The 16,024-nt window shown below is 40.5% G+C and overlaps 1 protein-coding gene across 1 annotated transcript in view; it reads right to left on the minus strand.

Annotated features, from left to right (window-relative positions):
- Positions 1 to 793: 793 nt before the first annotated feature.
- Positions 794 to 16,024, minus strand: part of LOC131251681 (GBF-interacting protein 1-like) — a 38,932-nt gene continuing 23,701 nt past the window's right edge. The window contains exons 5-10 of the mRNA XM_058252561.1: positions 15,202 to 15,782; positions 14,164 to 14,503; positions 11,083 to 11,353; positions 9,151 to 9,243; positions 2,650 to 3,093; positions 794 to 1,276 (exon numbers count right to left, since the gene is read on the minus strand). Coding sequence (XP_058108544.1) covers positions 941 to 1,276; positions 2,650 to 3,093; positions 9,151 to 9,243; positions 11,083 to 11,353; positions 14,164 to 14,503; positions 15,202 to 15,782 — 2,065 coding nt within the window. The 3' untranslated portion in view covers positions 794 to 940. The remainder of the gene's footprint in view (positions 1,277 to 2,649; positions 3,094 to 9,150; positions 9,244 to 11,082; positions 11,354 to 14,163; positions 14,504 to 15,201; positions 15,783 to 16,024) is intronic.

The following is a 16,024-nucleotide window of genomic DNA, read 5'->3' on the forward strand; positions in this document are numbered from 1 at the left end:
TATGATGGGTTCTCAAAAAAGTTTGCACCAGTTCCATGTGAACTGGTGCACAAGAGAGCATTTCCCTATATATATATATATATATATATCCCCTCTTTGAACGATTGTCAAAACCTATTTATGAATAGTGCATGATGTGGTCTTAACAGACCAGGACCAGCTATTGCAGCCCCTACCTTAGACCCTCTAAATTCAACAATGCCACCGATGACTGATAGTTAAGGACAACCAGCCTATCATGCTCTGTCCAATTTGGATTTTAGCCACATTGGAAATGATACGGTGCACAACAGCAATGCTTGTTTGTGAGCGCCATAGATATCAAACCGATGGTTGCAATTTCTCGACCTTGGATTAATTGAACGACACACCTCCAGCGTCCACCTAATCAAATCAATGCAATCCATAGCTGGAAATTTTTATTCAACGAGCACATACCTCCGTGTGCAGATAATTCAAAGCGGTGTGCCTATAGGAGGGAGAAAAGGCTTGTTCAGTAATGAAAAACATGATGGGGACCACCAGATGTGGCTGTTGACTCTTCGACATTTCCTGATCATTGCAGCAAGTCCCACATATTTGAAGACCCTAACCCTTGGATATTTGTAGGCCATTGCTGTATGTTTAATTAAACTATTTGTAAGCCACCGATGGAGGGTTTAGGATCTTCTTCGAAACTTATCAGATTAGTGAACTGGATCCACAGACCATGGGGCCCATATGCACCAAAATATCCTTGTCACTGCAATTGTGTCACCTAACGCAATCATGAGGCCCACCTTGCAAAACTCAATAAAAGACAAATAGACACTGCCTTGCCATGCATTAAGAGGATTATGAGTCATTTACACAAACTAAAACTTCCTTTCTTTACCTACTTCAATCCCTCACCACATGAGAGAGGGACCGACGACGATGGAAGGAACGACATCCTGTCCTTTCAAAAGTTCGCCGTCCAATTAAGATGTCCCAGTTGGGGTTGCTGGTACGATCCAACTTGACCTCCTGGGGCAGCAACACCTACATTACCACCCATGCCTGGCAGCGGTTGGTGGACCAGGTGGTGGGGGTTTGAGATGGTGGCTGGCTGTGGAGGATGGTATAAACCTGGAAAAGGCACATGTGTTGATTGCGCAGGGCCATTGAAAGAAGCGTGGCCTGTGTGGGATGGCATGTACGCAGCATGTGGTGCTTGCCCTGATAAGTTATAATATGGAGATGACTGCAGATTTGGTAGCTCCCTGGGACTCTGAAACCAAATCTCAGATGTTTCCGCCTGTCAAAGCCGTCCACAGTCAAAATCTGTTACAACAGGTCCTAAACATATAAAGAGGATTAGAATACTCTAATTATAATGTTTTGGACAACATGAACGCCAGATGAAACTACACAAGGGTAAGGCCTGCATGCAGCCGTTTCCTCTCCCCCCACTCAATCTCTACCGTACACACGGCATGTGTCCAAGTGATTTGGATTATTAATCTAGCAGGTCACCAGGCTGAGGGGCCATTGTCTAAAAATAAAGGGGATCAGAGAGCTGTTGGATTAGCTGCTGCAAATGGATGAGGAGAATAGTAAAAGAATGGACAATGGGTCTCCTGCTCGTTAGATGAGCTGGTAGAGACTGTGTAATGTGTGTGAGTAATCCAGGGTTCAATCCCTGGTAGTGTTACCTTTCGAAAAAGAAAAATAAAATGCATGAACAAGGGTCCATTTTCAATGGTAAAATTGCACAAGCTGGACAGTCGGGGCAGCCCAATCACAACAATTTCTTCGCAATAGCCTTCCACATGGTGCCCGCCACGCCAACAATCCCAGTCATATATGCCTCATGTTTATTGAAGATTCATCAGGTAAGAATACAATGTGCACTTAACATGGCAAGTCTTGCTAGTATTTTGCACCAGGCATTAGTTCATAAACATCATTGAGAATCGATCACCAACAGCCAGTTGTATGCCAGCCACAAACTGTTTTCTTTTTATGCCTCCAAGTTTTTTTGTGGCCACTTTTGCCCTTGAAAATATTTAATATTTCAATGGTAAGAGCTTATAAAGAGCTGGCTTGCCATTTGCATGTGATAATGCATTTTCTTTTTTTCCTCAGGTCCTGTACCTGGCTAACCGGGTCCAGGTTTGGGTCTCATTCTTAAAGTCCCAGACTCAGATCTGATCAGGTTCAGGTACCCATCGGGTAGCCATTGGATCTTTGGATCCAGGTTTCAAGTTGGGTTCGGGACAAATAAGAACATTTTACATGGTTGCGCACAACCTATGGACGGATTAGATCAGACACTCTTCTGCTACTTTGACACATGCATCGTGTGTAAGCGGGCACTCTTATATGGGGGTTCATTGTTAGAAAAGTCAATACATGTTTAATATGTATAACTAAAACTAATTAGACCTGACCTAACGCAATTTTAACCGGGTACCAGTTCATGGACCTGCCCAGAGCTGGCGAGACCCAATTTTAACCAGGTCCTAAAAGGTGAGCCAGTTTCTTATGGGGTCCAAAAAAGAGGACCTGGAGCCATTAAAATCGGGTCAGGTCTACCAGGTACTGATTGGCAGCCCTGTTTCAAGGCCACTTGCAATTGATACAAATCTAGAAACAGCAACTTTGATAACTACAACCAATTTGGCTTACCTGTGGATTTGGAACATAAAGATTGCCCTCTTTGTATTTCATCCTGCTTGAGTCCTCAAGGCCAGCAGGACCACCAACTGTTCCTGGTCCGCTGATAGCATACCCAGCTGGATTGGTGTAACTCCCATACCCTGTTGCGCCACCGGCAGGGACCGGCTTATACTGTGAAGCTGCATACTTCAGGCCACCTGTAGTGAGGTGCGAGCTTCCTCCTGGCATCAGAAGGTAACTGCTTCCGTTCGGAGGGTGAGGGTATGCAGGGTTACCAGAATAGTTTGGCATAGCCACTGGCGGACCGTATAATGGAGATAGGAACTGACGGTATGGGACAAAGTTCGGGAAGTGTGGGATATGAACTTGCGGATACAGCTGTGTCACCGGCTGCTGCTGTACCATGGGCACCGAGGATGGAGTGCCACTGTTAGTTACATGCGAGATCAAGGCCTGCAGAATTTAAAAAGAAAAAAAATGCATAAGGTGACCAGAATGAATAAAGCCATAGTTAATCTAATTGGGAGTTCAAATTATTCAAGTTCGAGTTTAAAGTTGGTAAGTTGATATTTCTCAAAATTCAATGGTTTGTTTGCCTAAGCTCACTTAGCTCATTCTACATCTGATTTGCAATTCAGTACGATGTACACCTAGCTCAATGGACTAGTACAATCAAATACATAATATTGATATATAATTCACCTGATCCACAGGATTAATCAACTAATTAAAAATGACCTACATTTCCAAGTAAGTGTTTTGATAACATCTCCACCTCCTTGGGAATGTTACCAGTGTCCCTAAAGCTTTTAATTGCCACACGGGAGGACCAATCATCAATTTGAACAGTCCATTCTTTCATACCAGGGACTAGCTATGGTGCAAAAATCACACTGATTGGATGATGCTAAGCATCCGATCGATGACAGAAAATGGACAGTCAAGATTGAGCAGAAAAAAAGGTCCAATCATCATCTTGAACCATCTATGTGATAGATCCACTTTGTATTGCTTATGAATCAAAAGTAGCATTTTCGTTTGATGATTCTAACCATATGATCTCTTGGCTTGTAAAAAAGACACTGTGGTAACAAATTCGCCTAATCCATAGAGTTAGGATCATCCAATCAGCAATTCTTGCACCATGGCATGAACAAACTACTGATGATTGGGCATCCAACCTGATGTTGATAACATCCCCATGAAGGTTGGGATGTTTAGGACCCATTTAGATCATAAGTCATTTTGCTTCAACTACTTGTGCCTGACGTGCAAATGAGTTTGGTAAACAACACGCTTATTAGCCAAAAAGTAGAAAAAATATGTTTGGTTTCCAACATCACATAAGTGATTTTTAAATATCTCTCCTCTTACAATTTTTTTTCAAATCTCTTCCAATTTTTACTTGTTCATGTGGGATCCACTTTTAATATCCTCATGTGGGATCCTCATGTGGGGCCAACCTTTTATGTGGACCATTCATTGTGATGAACCCACCTTGGCCTTGCCTTAATGTGAACCATCCATCATGTGGGGCCTACCTTCAATGTAAATCATCCACCTTGTGAAGCCCACCTTCAATCTAGGCTATCCATCATTACGGGCCCACCTTAGATGCAGACCATTCATCAGTGAACATTAGATGTGGATCATCCGTGATGCCGGGCCCAACTTCAAAGTTGGCCATCCATCATTCGAGGCTCGCCTTAAATGTGGGGTATTCATCATTAGGGAGTAACATTTGATGTGGACCATCCATTATGTGGGGCCCACCTTGATGAGGGCCACCATCATTGTCCATTGCCCATCTTGTGGAGCCCACCTTTGATGTGGACTGTCCATCATGTGGACCCAACCTTCAGAATGGGTCATCCATCATGTGGGCCCCACCTAGAATATGGGCCATTCATGGTTAGGGGCCGACCTTTGATGTGGGCCATCCATTGTGGGAGGCCCACCATGATGCAAGTCATCCATCATGCGAGGCCCATCATTAATGTTAATTGTTCATCATGTGAGGCCAACCTTCAATGCCCACTGCCCATCACGTACAACCCACTTTGGAGTGGACTATCCATCATGTGAGCCCCACCTTCGAAGTGGGTCATCCATCATGCAAGGCCCGCCTTCAATGTGGGCCATTCATCATTAGGGGGCAATCTTTGATGTTGACTATCCATTGTGAGGGACTCACCTTATTGTGGATCATCCATCATATGGGCCCACCATCAATGTTAATTTTCCATCATGTGGGGCCCACCTTTATGTCCACTGCCCATAATGTGGAGCCCACATTTGATGTAGATTGTCCATCGTGTGAGCCCCACCTTCAATGTGGGCCATCCATCATGCAGGGCCACTTTTGACATGGACCATCCATCAGGTGGAGAGATGAGAGATGACCGAGGAGAAATAAAAACTTAAATGACCAGAACCCATAAGCAAATTTAAGCTAATAAGCTAATTTTAAGAAGGTGGTTATCAAACTAACTTTTATTAAATAAGTAGCTTATTTGATGCTTATTTGATGGTTATAAGTAAAAAAATTTAATTAAAAAAAAAAAAATTAAAATTTAAAAAAACACTACCTATGGGGGTGTATCCAAACAGGATGTTAGCAAAAAACCTTCAAATAATTAAGAGGTTTTCTGCTTCTAACTAAGGCCGTTGTATCTACACAAATTTGATTGAATCTTACTCAAATTAGAAATCAAACTGAACCAACACAATTCACAAAAAGCAGCAAATTGACAACGAACAGTTATCCAAACTTGGCCTCATGGTGTACCAAACTGCAATGTAGTTTGCTCAAACTGGCTTGCAGCTCAGGTATCGTTTAAGCAAAATTAGGCAACTATGATTCCAACTGATTAAAATAAATAACATCTGTACATCACAGTAAAAGAGGCATGTCTGGCATAATCCACAAGTCTAGGGAATTCTAACAATAGGCGAACAATTGTCCACTCCAAAAATTTCATTTAACAGGCCAATAATGACAGGGAATCAACTCACAAAGGAGGGTGTGTTGAGACCTTCCATTAATTCAGGTGAGCAGTTCCCCTGACTTAGGTGACTGTTTTTACTTTAGGCTGATGGCCATCTTCAGTATCCTACTTTATCCTTTTAATAGATCTTTCATTATCCATAAAAATAACAATAATAATAAATAACTGACTTCGTAGATCGAATTTGAAGAGCATGCTCATTTTTTACAGTTCTTTGTAGGTTGCATCCTAGGATTTTTATGATCATTTGCACGTGATAAAGAGCAAATTCTGTGGCACAACCTGATGAGTGGGCCACACTGATTGGGATTTGAAAAAAAAACGCCCTTGTCTAGTCAATAAATTTCATAATACCCTTAATGACTTCTTTTATATGTGACAAAGGCCATTGCATAGCATCCAATTGAATATTTAAAACACAGTACTTGGGAACCCCAAAGGGCGGCTTCTATTTTTCTACCACCCGTTCTTTGCCCTTGTTACTTCTCTTCAAAGTTTGCTAAGCCCACACACACATGAAGCCCTGTTATCCACATGCAAGCACACATACCAATATGTTACATATGTGCAAGATCCAAACCTTTCCATCAGGTGGGCCACAAGGTAGAACGCAAATGGATGGCCAAAGTATTGCTTTAACCATCTATATGTTTTGTCTGCAGTCGCCCATCTGATGGGAAGGTCGGAAATTGGACATGTGCGCCCTATTTGCATGTGGATGAGCAGGGCTCCCCATGTGGTTAGGCACAGTAAACATCCTTTCTTCTCCCTAAATATTAAAGCCATAAACCCACCCACCCTCTTCTCTTTCTCATATTACTTTCTCAGCCCTTTCTCCCATTTTAAAGCATAATCCCTAAATCACTCCCACAAAAACAGAACTCAAAACCTTAACCAGCTGGCCCACCTCTACACATCAATCAACAAAAAGTGAAGAGCAACATCAACCCCTAACCCTCAGCCTTCTTTCCTTGAGCTTTTTCTTCATCTTCTTTTAGCGGGTTTTTCCCATTTTTCATTATTTTTTATAAAATCCATTGATTCAGCCTTTTTTTTCTTTTTTCTTTTTTGCAAAGAAAACAAAAGAAAAGAAAAGGAAAAAAGATGGAAGTTTGAAATTAGAAATCTGCAGGCCCATTTCTAGTTGATTTCAAGTTCTTGAATTTTGCTAACTGTATTCATGCTAATATCAATGTATGTCCTTTTGCTACTTCAACCATCCATAATACAGAATTCCCCAACTATATGCATGTTAGTGCACTTATTTGTGCACCTATTTGTCACTTGTGTGGGTCAATGTGTCAATGTGTCAATGAGTCAGTTGAGACCTTGTAAGCTAAAGATCAAAGACACATGAAGACATGAAGCATAAGGGAGTGAAGGAACTGGTAAATTAGGAGTCTTGGTGACCCTAACCTTAGACCCAAAACAACCTAACCTCTAGATGATTTGTTTCCAAATAGGTAGACCTTTGTTTGAACATCCTTTAACCTTAGGAGCTTAATTGGAATATGCTTAGATAGGCTATAGGGGTTCTGAGTTGCTATAAATCATATAGCCCAAAGACAGCAAAACTACGGGTGAGTTTGGTTGATCCCCGATCGATCGAGCATATCCTCGATAGAACTTGCTCAAAAGTGTCCAACGAGCTAAATAGGAAAATACGGAATTACTTTCATCGATCGATCAAATGCAAGGTATTCCGTAACGGTAACGGTGGCCGTAACGGGTACCATTGTTACCTTTACAATACGGGCTGTAACAGCCCCCGTAATGGCTGTTATGGTCTCTCTTTTTTCTATAAAAACAAAAAAATCAAAAACCTGTATCGGTCTTGTAACGGGCAATTACGAGTCCATTACAGCCTTTACGGGGGACGTAACGGGCTGTTACGAGGGCTGTAACGGCCTTTAAGGGTCATTTTATCCATAACGGCCTTTACGACCCCATAACGTGTAACGGTTGCCACCGTTACCTTTACGTAACGGCCTTTACAGAACACCATGATCAAATGTGCCATTTTTTGCCCATTTTATAGTCGTTGCAAATCAGTTTCTTTATAAAGGGCATTTGATATTTTGGCAAGATAATGGATTTTTTGTGCCATTAAAGCTTAGGTGATTTCACACTCTTAATCTCTCTCTTAAGCCTCTAAACCTAAGAGATTCAAGTCATCCAACTTAAGATTTACCACTCTAAGGAGGACTCCAGCCTCCATTATGAGGATGCACTTGATCTGGACCATTTTCTAAAGAATAGAAACAATCTTGTAGGTAAATCATCATTCTATTAACCTCTAGAACACCCATCTAGGTGAATCCCCATTGGAAAACAATTATTCCTTTAGTTGTAGGAAATTTCATCCTCTCTCACTAGCTTGGTCACCTCATAGGTACATCGCATGCAAGGTTTTTAATCATGGAGCTAAACTATCCGCATCAACAATCGTGGGAGCAAATGAGGAGCTGATTCAAGCATGGGAGAGCATTGAAGAAGCATCTCAAGAAGGCGCAACAACGAGGCTCAATCCGATCACCAAGTAAGGGTCAATTTTAGAGTCCATGTATACTCCTTTTCCTATGTAGAATTGAGTATAAAGTTTGTGACTAAAACTCGACTGGGTTCTTCTGTAGGACCTTGTGTAGGACAAACGTCACTGGGCACGGGTCTTACGTGTTAGTCTCTGTGGGAGCCTCGGGCGGGAGCAAAACGTTGTTCATTGGAGTATGACTGTAGTGGTTGTTGGTTAGCCGATGAAAAACCAAGTCCCGCTAACATAAGTGGAAACGTGTTCCACCAACAGGGGTGAGTACGTGTAAGTCTTTGTGTAGGACCATCACCAACACGAGTAAGTGCATGTAGGTCTTTGTGTACGACTGTCATTGACAAGGGTATATACGTGGTCCAACAACATGAGTGTGTACGTCTAGGTTAGTGGTGAGCTTAGTGGAAACCATTCTAAAGGTTAGAAGTGAACCAAATTAAAACCTTTAAAATAGTGAAATCCAATACACTTGAGGAGATTACGTTCGCCGAGAGTGGAGTAGGCAAGTAGCTGAACCACTATATATGCTTATGTTTGTGATTGTCATTTGTACACACTTCTATTCATAATTAAGAGTTTAATTGCTTGAATTGCATGAATGCTTGAATGGATTGTTAGCTAGACCTTTAATTAATTGCACATGCACACAAGATATCTATCTCGCACGGAATTTAGTAGTTCACTTAGTTGAATCTTTTGTAGTCTATGAGAATTGGACCCCTATGCCTTAATATCATTTAATTGGTAAATTAGTTTAATTAGGAAAATAATTTTAAGTGGTCCTATCCCTCCCTTAATACGACTTATAGCCATAATACTAAGTTCCGCTGAGCTTTCGTATGCCGTAATAGACAATCCACACAATTTCAATGCAAACCCCTCGACAAGTACTTGTATGTATGTAATTCAATAAATGGAAGAAAGCTTTAGCAATTCATAGGTTAAGTAAGAAAGTACCTCCTGTGGTGATGATAGTCCTTGCCCCCGTACATTTTCATCAATTGAAGATCTTAGAAATGGCACATCATATCCTGTTTGGGATGCATATGCCTGCTTCACAAAAAAGAGGGGGGGAAAAAAGAATTAAGGCATGAAAAAGTATGGGTGAACGCCAACACATAGAGCTGTCAAGGGCCATCCAACCTGGCCAGATTTTAAACCAGCCTGGGTCCAATCCTCAAGTCCCATTAAAAATTAGGGTCTGGGTTCTGATCCACCATAACATAACTGTTTAAAAATCATGTCTGGTTTGGTCAGGACTCAGGTACCCGGTTGTTATAATAAGAACTAATGTTTATATATAATGTTCCCTGTCCACAGGAATGTGGAAACCAATTCATGTACACTTCAGGGCATGCCATCATGGCACATAGTAATGAGGTCCACAGATAGATTCCATGGCCTAAAAGTGAAGCTGTTCATTCATCAATTGGGCTAAATGCTACAAAGAGGAAGATTGTTTAGAAAACATGCCTAAAGCTTTTTCACATATCCATTTCTTTTTGTAAAGCCTAATTGATAAAAAGACAAACTTATTTTTGTGCCAGAACATTGAAATGATGGGACCCAAAGGTTGGATGGATTGGACATCAACATGTAAGCCATTCTTGCACATTTGATGGCATGTAGATGACATGTTGAACGCATGCAATTGGGCTTAGCAAAGCTCTAGCCTCTAGGCCACACTCTGATGGCTGGATGAAGACGTTTCTGTTTCCAATAAAAGCTGAATTAGGAGGTTTGCTATATTAAACGTTAGAAGATACGGGATTATACCAGAGGGATTACAGTTCATGTTTCAATGATCCAAACCATTGATTTAACTAAACAAATAGCTAATAGCGTCTTAGTTTGATAATCTTCAGATTCGAAGCTATAAACTAGGCCCACAAGACAATGTTTACAGATATGGTCCAAATCCATAGGAGAATAATTAAATGATCAAAGGGTTGAAAATATTCCTGTCAAAGCTTTCTTTTTCTTTTTTTGGAGGGGGGTATGCACCATCCACTGAGGCCCATTGTATAAAAGGTTCAGATCATTGAAACATGACCCCATCCACCGGTTATGCTACCTTGTATCCTGCAACAAAGTGTCCATGTGCTTTAGAAAACCACTTTAAATAGAGTGGCTAGATCCAAGTGACAGTTCCACTCCCAATCAAAAATAAAAGTAATAGGAACTCATCTCAAACCCCATGCATCCTTTCAACATGTTTTAGATTCCTAAATTACACAAACTGATTGCTTTCCCCTTTCCTTGAATTTTTATAAAAAGAGGACTGATCAGGAATAATGTGGCCAAGATCACCATCACACCCTACTTTTTTCCTTGTTCTTTTTTAGCAAATTGCAGTATCAGGGTTAGAGGTCTTTTGTTATCTGGATCACTATGTTCATTGACTCTAATTATGGGGTCTTTTCCTAATGAATGTTCCTGTCCCACCAGAGCCATCTCCAATCTTCAAATATCATAATATACATGAATTATAACAATAATGTTTATCCCTTGATATTATAAATTATAGCATCAATTTGTATTCATAATTGGCAGTATGTGCTAGAGTGACCCACATCATCCTCCCCCTTAGTGCAAACCCATTCCCATACGACGTATAAGGATGAATCTAGAACATTCAACCAATGGGCCTAATGTGGATACCACGGCGCACGCATGGACTGTACCAAGTTTTTTAATCTCAATTGTGTATTTTGACCAACAACACCAAAGTTTTGTCCAACAGATCCATGGATGGATCATCAAACCATGAGCTGCACCTGCACAAGGGAACAACATATTCTTGGGACAAATGTAAAACTCATCCCAACTTAACAAAAAGGAAAATGCAACAATTGTAAATGGCTTGTAAATCTTAATGGCAGGGCTCACAGGAAAACTCGGAAGAACATGAGGATCTTGTTGCTGTTGTGGCTCCGAGCGGCTGAAGGAAGGGGTATTGCTTCGAACCAACCCAACATTTGCAAAGTTACCCAAGTTCCTGGGACTTGAAGACTCCTTTGTATCAGCCTGCAGGTTCTCGGAAGATGCTTCTGATGCCGGTGATTCCGAGCGAGAAGGTCTAACCTGGTCTTCTAGCAAATCCATCTCGTCGCCACCAGAAACTTCTTCACTGGAGGTCACTGGAGCAGATAATGAGATGCTGCCAGCAATGAGGATTAAAAATGAGTCTCAGTGATCAAGTCCAACAGATCAAACTTTACAAGGAAGCAACTCCAATAAGAGATGCTTGGTGTCATCTGCACAAACATAGGCTCCACACATTTGGAATGCGTTCCCTTTTTGCTTCATTTTTTCGAAAGATAGTCATATGCACAAAGAACCATTGGGAACTGAGTTTCACCACACAGTAGCTGAAAATTGTAAACATGGGGAATCGATATTACTCAAATGTGATAAAGGACAGAAATATGATTCTGTCACCACAGGTGTTTCTTTCCAGCATGTACATATATACAAACGCATATACATAATATAAAATATTATTACATTACTATTGGTCAACCATAAGCTAATGAATCGCTTTTTTTGGTTGGTACTTCTTCTCTTAATTGTGGAAGAGTCTACCAAAACATATTTATATGGGGCAAGAGCATACTGTGAGTTCACTATCTATGAGCGGTGACAAAAGAGAACATGATGTCATCATCAAATAGCAACCTGTTATGTTTCTTTTTAAGTGATAATTTTATAATCTTTTAAATATAGTGATGCTTATAATTCTTTTAGATCCTTGCAGTAACAGCCAAAATTTCAGATAAAGAAACAGAAACACCAAAAAATAAGATAAAGGAAAGTTCAGATTTAAAAATCAGAGTTTTTTTTTAAAAAAAGGCACTAGATACAAATTTATGTGTATATATTGTATGTAAATAAGACTAAAATACAAAGCTTCAACTGAAATGGCAAGATTTCTTTGTGCACGAGTAATAATGTATACATGTAACCAAATATTGGGTTAATTTTTTGCCTCCCTCAAATTCTTCCTTTCCAAGTAAGCCCACATATATTGATCCATCTCCATTAAATTTCCCACCTTCCACTCAATTCCATCATGGATGATAGCAACCAAATCCGTCTTTAAATCGACCTCAAATTTTTTCCTTGAAAGAACAAAAAATCCTTTCAAACGGCGAGTTTAATTCGGTTTCCAAAAACGCAGATCATTAGCCAACTTCCTAAAATATGTGGGGTTCTAAATGTTAAAGCAATTATACGAGCCTTCTTTTTCAATACAGAGTAAGACAACTATGATACATGCTGCAAGTAGACACTTATATAAGGTGCAGATCCTGTGCCACTGAGGCACAGCAATCAATGCTTCCAGATGTGCACCACGCACATGGCACATTGATAATTATGCGAATTAGGCATCTTATGAGCCACTAGGCACTAACCAAAAATTGATTGGACTATCTTAACCATCTCAACTGTATATAATGCAAGTGGCATTTAGCCAATTTTACCCCTACAAACAGTCAGATGAAGGGGTGTAAACTTTTGGTTTTAGGTGGAAAATGGGATGTGCCTGGCCCTTCAACTGAGTGCATTTGTCACTATCTTAACCATCTCAACTATATATAATGCAAGTGGCATTTGGCCAATTTTACCCCTACAAATAGTCAGATGAAGGAGTGTAAACTTTTGGTTTTAGGTGGAAAATGGGATGTGTCCGGCCCTTCAACCAAGTGCATTTTGCAATTTCAATTCTTTCATGTGACTAGCCCACTCGCACCTCTCCTCTTTGCATGTATCCCATAAGGAGGATTTTATATTAGGGAGACCATGCAACAAAGATTCGGTGACGCCCACCATGATGATAGTGTTAAATACACTCCACACATCTATTGTGCTAGCTCATGTTAGAACATCAACCCATAAATGAGGCAAATCTAGAGCTTAAGCGGGCTACGACAATGGAAAAAGTGGAGATGGGAAGCCAACTATTGCGCCCTTATTTATCTCTCTATAAATGTAGTTGCACCCTTTCCTTTCCCTCCCAAGATTTGCCAGAATACATACTGACGTATTACAATAGGAGTTTAGCATTTGAATTCGGGTCATCTTAGAATGATCCAAACCGTTTATATGATGAGTTTCACTTTGTATAGTTTTAGACAACAAAGAAGAGCTCTCAATTGGATTATTTCTACCCTTTGATAATTTGGCTTTCACTATGGAAAGTCACCATAAACCTTTGTATATTCAAAGGGTTCAAAATATTCAGTCTTTTTGAGTTTTTCGGGCATACACCATCCAAGGTGAGCCCTATCGCATAAATAGTTCAGGTCAATGAAAAAAGCCTAAATCCAGCAGCTAGCATCTCAACGAACCTTACTGCAATACGTGGGGACGTATTCTAGCAACCTCTTTCCTCCCTCTCCTTTTATCTCTCTCCCCTAATCTATCCGTGTGCATTGAACCTGCCATAACCCCCAGTCTAAATTAAAAATAAAAACATTTACTAACTGATTTTTTGTCTTTTAGTATTCGTTTACATGCCACCAATTAGAGGACTAGGATCATCCAAACATTGCAACTTTTTCCATAGCATGGCCCGTTCACCATTTGTGAAAAACAAATGCATGGCTTTTATCTCATCCATGCATGACCTTTCCAAAACAAACAAACAAACAAAAAAACAAAAAAAAAAAACACCAAATGCCTGATTTTTATCTCATCCATGCATGCCATTTGTGCAAAACCAACATGGAGACAGAAATGGACCAAGAATGGCATGCTTGGTGAGGAATTAAATCCTCTCCATACATACATGTATACAGAAATACACATCATGATTTGACAAAGCCATGCCCCCAGGTTTTATGGGATTGCTTTGGATAAACACTTAAACAGATAGTACAATACCAAATAGAGCTACCAAGCATGATAGGTTACTTTCAAAAAGGAAAAATAAATAAATGAGATATTATCAACTAAAACAGCACCTACCTCACAGCGGGTTCATCCTTTGATTCTTCCACATTCACAAATGTTTGGAGTCCAGATGTAAAACCTTTGGTAGAATCAAATCCTGCCCCAAAACTACCAAAGGTCAGCCTTGAGCGGTCGGCCTCTGGAACTCGAAGATGTTGTGGAATGATTACATGCTGATTTTCAGAAACATTGACTTGTGAGAGCTTCTCCAGCAAGTGAGTCTCTTCTGCAGCGGAGGTTGTAGACTGATCAACGGAGGATGAAATAGGGGTGGCAGCATTCCCAATTACTCCAGGACTGGTAGGACCTGACTTCTGACTTGACTTTGGTTTCCACTCCATATTGGGCTGTGAGGCTGCATCAAAGCGCAAATAACTAGTCTGGTAACGAAGTTTTTGGAAAAGAATGCAAGAACGGAAATTACAACTCAGTGTCCACCCATTGCTGTTAATGAAAATATAAATTGCTTATTCATAAAGGCTGAACTCCTTACTAAATTAAGTTGCATTCTTAGACCAACAGATATTGAACCATTATTCTCCATTTCTTTGACTGAGTCCGTCAGCTTATTGCTAAAACTTCAGAAGCTATCCCAGTTAGATGGAAAAGAACCACTTGAAAAAAAGGGTGAAATAACCCAAAATTATTATATTTGTCAAAAGAATCCGGATCTCTGCATGCCACAAACAGGACATTCCTGTTTTCCTGCATCTTGATTGGTCCACATCATCACTGACGTTGTCAGCACTGCTGCATTAAATGCAGTGTGATGATGTGGCCAAATCAGATTGCAACAAACAGTACAAGCAGAGGATCCGGATTCTTGTCAAAAACTAAATTAGAGTCTCTGAGTAAAAATGCTTAAAATTTTCTCGAAATTAAATTAAAACAAGAAAGCTGTTAATCTTCATGATTTTTTATTTATTTTTTTTAAAAAAAAGGTTCCATTTTGGATAAGAGGACCAACTGCAACTATAATTAGACACGCAACCATATCATAAATAAATTAAATGTGTGAAATTTTAAAGCTGCAGAGTGATGCAAGGATCATACCTTTCTGATGGCCAGTGGGTTGTTGATGCGGTTTGCTATGGTACTGATGGCCCAAGAAAGATCTGGTAACAGACATGTCAGCCATCACAGATTGAGATGGAGGAGACTGTCCAAATGATTCTGTGGATGCAGAAATATCCTTCCCCAAAAGCGGAATCGAGAAAGAACTGCTTGTAACAGATGAACGTGTAACTGGCTGTTCAGATGACTGGCGACGAACACCCACTACGCCAACTTCGCGTTTGATAGCCCCAACAGCTCCCGAAGATCTGGAATCAGGAGACGGCACATGAACAGGATCTGTTGACGAGGAGTACACCCCAACTACAGACCTGCTTGATGCTGATGTTGTGGGACGCGATGGAGGATTTTGGGGTTTCTGTCCCTGTGCCCGCGAAGTTGAGATTGGGGATGTTGCACCTGTCTCTTCAGCTAATGCTTGCCTACGAGTACCATTTGAATCGGCATGTCTAGCATGTTCGGTGGCAGAATGAAAGGCTGCATTTGAACCTCGAAAAGGGAGTTGCTGCACTGAATTTCTGGCATCTGAGTGCTTTTCATCAGTTAGAATTCCCGGAGAGCTACATAAGAAAAGTAAAGGATAAGCAAACAAACAAATTTACCTAATAAATTTGAAACTATTAGATTCGAGTTCATAGGACAGACTTCTATTGCAATATGCTGTAAAATGTAAATATGAGCAAATAGTAAAATGTTACCAGCAGGACTTGAACTTGCAGCAGAAAGCACTGCCATCATCATAACCTATCAACCACTGCCATTATCAGCTTAACTTTGTTACCAGCAATTGGAGGTCCAATTT

This window comes from Magnolia sinica, chromosome 7 (genome assembly GCF_029962835.1).
Source record: "Magnolia sinica isolate HGM2019 chromosome 7, MsV1, whole genome shotgun sequence".
Classification (NCBI taxonomy): Eukaryota; Viridiplantae; Streptophyta; class Magnoliopsida; order Magnoliales; family Magnoliaceae; genus Magnolia; species Magnolia sinica.